General features: G+C 61.5%; 1 protein-coding gene across 1 annotated transcript in view; it reads right to left on the bottom strand.

Annotated features, from left to right (window-relative positions):
- Positions 1-1,727: 1,727 nt before the first annotated feature.
- Positions 1,728-5,948, bottom strand: part of LOC113211508 (probable ATP-dependent RNA helicase DDX31) — a 16,349-nt gene continuing 12,128 nt past the window's right edge. The window contains exon 11 of the mRNA XM_026429891.2: positions 1,728-2,085. Within this exon, the coding sequence (XP_026285676.1) occupies positions 1,872-2,085 (214 nt within the window). The 3' untranslated portion in view covers positions 1,728-1,871. The remainder of the gene's footprint in view (positions 2,086-5,948) is intronic.

Raw genomic sequence — 5,948 nt, 5'->3', positions numbered from 1 at the left:
ACCGCCACCGCCGCCGCCACTTTGCTCGAGTTTTACTTTAATACAGCGGACGATGGAGTTGGTTTAAGGACGATGAATCGACTCTTTACGCTGGCGGACCGTGTGTGAGTGTGTGTGTGTGTGAAGAGCCGCGCCACGCCACGCCCCCAGTGGCAACGCCCTTCCGTGGGAATGCTACTTTTGATACCACTGACACTAATTGTCCATCTGCCTCCCCTGTGCTGCCCCCGCGAAGGCCCGCTGGTGCGCGGTCTGGAGCGGCGAGCGAGCGGCACCCCGATCCTGCTGGTCCCGCCACTGGCCACTGATCACCGGCCACTGCTCACACGCGCGCGCGCACTGCTGCTCATTTCACTCCTATTTGCATCTCCGCCGTTTTGGCTCAGTTTTTGCACAGCCCATTGGAGTTTCCGCCGTTTTGAACGCTTTCTTAATCGGCCCTCGCATCATTTAGAAAGCTGCACGAAATTGTCAGCAAAGATGTAGGATTAGAATTCCCACCCAAACCCAAAAAGATTTGCAGGCGTCGGGGCAGTTTTAAAGACTTCCGTAAAAAAAAAAAATCAACAGCAGTTAGAGTAGCCTACGCACGTAGATTTGATGCCCCACTAGAGTTAGTTGCCACCCTCGAGACCACAGCCGAGCTCGTTGCCCGACACTAAACGGCGCGCAAAATGACAGCGCACCGTTGATGATAATAATGGCAAAAGCGCCAACCACCTCTCTACCGGGGCGTCATTAGAGAGGATGCTGTACCGTTCGTTTGCGGGCCACGCCCCGGCCCTGGCTGGCCCGGCTGGCACACATTCGTCAGGTTGGCACTTTTTTTTGAAATCGTTTTTTTTTTTAGGGTGCGCGATTGCTTTGGCGGCGCCATGCCAACGCCTAGGTGCTAAAGTCGGGTCTCTTGCTGGCGCCTCTGCGGTTTCCTCCCTAATTGTGCAATCAGACTGGGGGTGCGTCCCTGCCCCCCCCCCCCCTTTTCCCTCTCGAACCGTCGTCGAGAAGTGACCGTCTAAACGAAAACGCGAAGACGGAATCGATACAGAGAGGGCGATCTGCACCGCCTCCATCCATATCGGATCAACCAACATAGGCAAGTAATCGTTTTACTGACAGTCATATCGTAGGTATCAAGTGAAGGCTATATTTGTTGATATGAAGAACGTACACGATTATGAAACGTGATACGTTCAATAAATCGATTTAGTGGGACGGCAAATACATCACGGAAAGGAAAAAGGTGGCAGAATTTTCAACAAAGAAAACTTCCATACCGGAGGTTGGCTGCAGGAGGCGAGGCAGGTGACCGCGCTCGAGCCATACACAGCCACCACAAGGTGGATCTCGATGATTTGCTCGACCCAGGCCAGGCGGCAGCAGCAGCAGCCCCAGGCTGTTTACTCGTCCAGACGCGATTCGCCACACTTAGCGCCAGTGGCGACACAGCAGCAGCGGCCGCAGCCCCGGCCCGCCGCCGCCACGCCCCCCGTGATATTTCTGCGCGAACGGGACGGGCCTGCCGCTCGGCCTGCCGCCCTTCCTAATCGACTCGCATCAAGCAAAGAGTGCGCCCCTCGCCAGCACAGCGCCAGCGGCCAGCGCCATCGCCGCCCCCGCCCGGCAGGCTACAAGTTCAACATCATCCGCACGAATTTCAATTAGAAATTTCGGAAAAGTTAAACGAGAGTTGGTTCGGGAAAACAATTATCATTGCGCGAAGTACATTTTTGGTGTGACAGTGATGTATTTAATATGTAATCATACCAGTTCATTTAAACCAGAAAACAAAAATTAAATCTTTGCTCCTTTCTTTACATCACCGCCACGGAAATAATATAATAACAACATGTCAACGCCGGCGCACCTCTCTAGTCGTCGCCCTTCTTCTGCTTCTTCTTCTTGAACTGAAGGCCGCTCGAGAACTCGGAGGCAGCCAGCTTGGTCGTCCTCGCGGCCGAGGAGCGGGCGCCGAACGCGCTCGGCTTGCCGAAGGGCCCGCCCCTCGCGCCGGAGCCGGGCTTGCCGTCCTGGGACTTCCCCGTGCCGCGGCCGCCGGCCAGTCCCCGGCTGGAGCCAGGGCCACTGCGAACAGAAGGCAGACAGTCAGACAAACGGTACAAAAAGTCCTGGCAAACCAAACCCACATCTGAAAAAAATCAAAAATCAAAAAATCATTTTGTTTAAAAATTATTTGTACCCGTAACGATTTTTGCTGAGGTTTTGGTAATGTGCATACTAAACAACGTGCGCTCTGGTGACAAAATATTTTTGTTTCACTGTGTGGAGGACACACAGTAGCAGGAAGCGAGGTGGTGAGGAAGCCACCTGTGAAGGAGGCTGGATGGAGTCGCTTTAGAAGGAGACAGTGGAGTGACAGTGAAAGGCGACAACATTGCAGCGCAGCAGCCCAACCGGACATCTCAACTCGCCGCGCCTCACACAAGCACCTCGCAGCCTCATATCGCCCGCCTATCGACGTGTCTTTCTCGCTCACTCATTCCCCCCGCTCAGTCCCTCTCTCTCTCGCTCTGCCCTCTCATCCTCTCACTCGCTCACTCGCTCGCTCCCAAAGGTGTCGGTGTGTTTGAAGAAGCCGTCAGCTTGATGCTGCCGCCACAAGGGCATACCGCCGCCGCGCGCCCCGGCCCCGTCCCCGCGCCGCCCCGCGCACGAGCTCCCGGCGGCCGGCCGCGCGGCTCTCGACGCGTTGGACACGGCGGGCATACCGCCGCTGCTTACGGCCGGACGCGCCCGGAGCGTCCTGGAGGGCTCCAGCCCCGGCGGATCAAGGAGCGCGCGCCGCGCGGCACGGGGCGTCATCAAGCATCACCGCGGCGCCCTCTAGCCGGCGTCTTCAATCAAACGACGTGCCGCCGCCGCCGCCGCCGCCGCCGCAAAGCACCAAAGCTTTTTATTCCAGCAGCGGCATCTCTTTTTCTCGGACTTATTTTTCCTCGGCGCGGCCTCCCTCCGTCTCTGTCGCACGCGCGCGCAGCCAGTCCGCGGGATGAGCAGGAGAGCGAGAGAGATGGAGGATAAGGAGGTGGGCAAGAGCGCGGCAAAGCTACACAACAACGTCGAGCTTGTGTTTCTGCAGACCGTTTAACACGGCCGACTCCTCCTTGGGGCGGTGTGGGGTACATGGATCCACCAGCAGGGAAGCTGCGCGGATCGCTGTCATCAGCAGGTCGACCTCTGCTGCAGGGCACAGAGGAGGGCAGGTCGGCCAGGTACGGACGGAGGCCCCGCTCCCGCACCTCCGCCAGCCCCCGGGGGCCGTGTGCGCTCCTGCCCTGCCGCAGGGCGGGTTCCTCCAACACAAATCGACTTTAGCGCACGGCTGCTCTCCAAAGAGGTGCGCGCCTGTGCGCCGTGCCCGCGGCCCCGGCCCTCCCCGCGACTCATTACCGGTCGCAGGAGAGCTCTCCTCTCCAGCCTCCCTCCCTCTCTCTGCACTCCACTCTCCTCCTCCTCCTGCTGCTGCCGCGCCGCGGGTGTGTCGCTATCGGTGTCTCCCTCCCTCCTCCTCCTCCCCGCTGAAAGGCGCCAATCCCCGCGAGCCGCCGTGCTCGCCGAGCTCCTCCTAGAAGCCCTCTCTCCCTCCCGGCTCCTCTGTTACTTCCACTCCCCCGTTCCCCTCTTAATTTCGCGGCCCGCGCGGCCCTCCGAACATCAGATTAATTTAATTACGAGTGATAAAGAAGGACCCGCGGGCAGCAGCAGCAGCAGCAGCAGCAGCAGCAGCAGCAGCAGCAGCAATGCCACCGGCACCTCGCCGGGCCCTGGCGCGGCCCCCGGGGGCACGTCGGGCACCTGGGCGCGGCGCGCACTGTGAGGTACTATGGAGGTACCATGGAGGTACCATGGAGGCACCATGGAGGTACCATGGAGGCACCTCGAGGTACTGTACTGGAACAATCCGGCGTCTGATTAATGACCACACAGGTAGCAGAGGGGCACCGATCGGGCGCGGATGTGTCCCACGGTGGCCGCCGCCGCCGCGCCCGCCCCGGGGCATAAGCACAAGCAATGCCAATGCTCGCCGTCAGGAGGAGCGAGTGGCAGACTCGAGAGTGCAGTGCCAGCCGTCATAAGCGCCGCGCAGCGCAAGATTGTTCGATCAGAACATTATTTTTCAAAGAGGAAAGAGCATTCGGAAAACTGACAAACGCGGGGACAACTGAACCGACTCTGGACCGGTACCGTTGGTCAGGGCAGGGATACGACACAAACGGGGGTTGCGGAATTGCATACCATACCCTGGCCCAGGCGCCTTACGGGCAGAACGAGTAGGCAACCCAGCATACGGTTGTGTCGTGGCGTTGACACACGGTACAGCCGATGCGGGGTGAGCGCAAAGCGTCGACCTCCAACCATGGAGCTCTATGGTGCAGGCCGACCAGCCAGCAGGCCAGCAGGACCCCCCGCCAAACTGTTGGGGGTCCAGTTTGGGCCGCGCGTCAGCCGACTGCTCTTTGAGCGCCCTGGCCGCCCCACCCCACCCCACCCCGCCCCTTCCTAATTGTGCGGTGGTGCGTCGGCGCGGGCCTCCAAGCTCCAAGAGGTGAGAAGTGCCCCTGACGGATAGGCATCAATCTCAGCCCGGTGGCGGCGGGGATGGGCGCGAGACGTGTGTGAGAACTGGCTCGAACGGCTGCATAGGGGGCGGCGCGGGCGGGCCCGGCGGGCCCTATGGGAGCGGCAGCGGCGGCGGCAGAGGCACCCCCCGGACGCCACCCCCCGGCGGGGGGCTAACGGGGCGGACCTCCTCGGGGTATGGACCCGGGGGCCTCGACGCCCACGGCCGCCAGGATGGGGCGTTACCTGCCGCGGACCCCTCAAAAAGGATTTAGCGGTGCGGGGCGTGAAAAAACCGCCGCTAGCTCACCACCGGCCGGCCCCCCCGCCGAGGCGACGGCGGACGGGGTTAAGAGAGCTCCCCGAGCAACCCGAGAGCCACCCGCCGGCCGCCAGCCCCCGGCTCCGCTTGGCTCCGCGCAGCAGCACGGCGCAGGTCCGAGCAATTAGCTGCAGGCTGCGGCGGGCGGCAGCCAGCCTTGATGAGATTATAAATCTGATGGCGTTCTGTTTCGGCGCGGGTCGCGCGGGCCTCCCCTCCCCTCCCCGCAGCACGGCCCCCTGCGGCGCCGCCCGAGTGGATCAACTTAATGCTGGGCGGGAGGACCTCGGGGAGGACGCGGGCGGCCGGGCCGGCGGCGTAGGGGGCCAAGGGCTCGGCCAAAGGCGACCGCAATGGCGGCCCGGGGGAAGGGTTGGCGCGCGGGTTGGTGCTCGCACGAGTGTGTGTTGGTGCGAACGAGGCGTGCGTTAGTGTGGTGGGCGTGCGTGATTGCAAAAGTGGCACCCTCCGCGGCGGATTAACAGTCGTCCCTACAAATGCGCGCGTCTGGTCTGGAGGTAGCCCAACCATTTCTCTCTGACGACGATTCTCCGAGCTTTCCAATCGCATCAAATTCTGATATTTTCGGTAGAAAAAAAATTTATGGGGAGTGTGTGTGTGTGTGTGTGTAAATCCTGACCGGAGCGAACGCGCTACTACCGCTTGACGATAATGACGGCTACCACTGCTCGTGGTGTAGCTGGGGCTGGGCTAAGCCGAAAGGTCAACCCCCCCCCCCTCCTCCTCCAGCATCCCCGATTCCGAATGCCTCGCGCTGCCGGACCACGGGCCCAGGCCGGCGGGGCGGGCGGGGCGGGCTGGCTACCCCCTTCCCATACACCGAGAGGGCCATCTCCTCGGGAAACGGGCGTTAAACTCAAGAAGTGAATCGATCAATCACACAAACCCGCTGCCAGGAGCGGCTGCGCCGGGGCTGCGCCTGCCTGGATGCTGCGGGCCCGGGCCGATATGGACCAGATTAATGCACGGGGTGATTACCCCGTCAAAGCGTGTCCTCTGCGGCCCTCACGGGGGCCGGCGGGGC

This window comes from Frankliniella occidentalis, unplaced genomic scaffold (genome assembly GCF_000697945.3).
Source record: "Frankliniella occidentalis isolate FOCC.00 unplaced genomic scaffold, Focc_3.1 Scaffold26, whole genome shotgun sequence".
Taxonomy (NCBI): Eukaryota; Metazoa; Arthropoda; class Insecta; order Thysanoptera; family Thripidae; genus Frankliniella; species Frankliniella occidentalis.
Note: the sequence above shows the minus strand (reverse complement) of the source record. Positions and strands in the feature narration are given on the sequence as shown.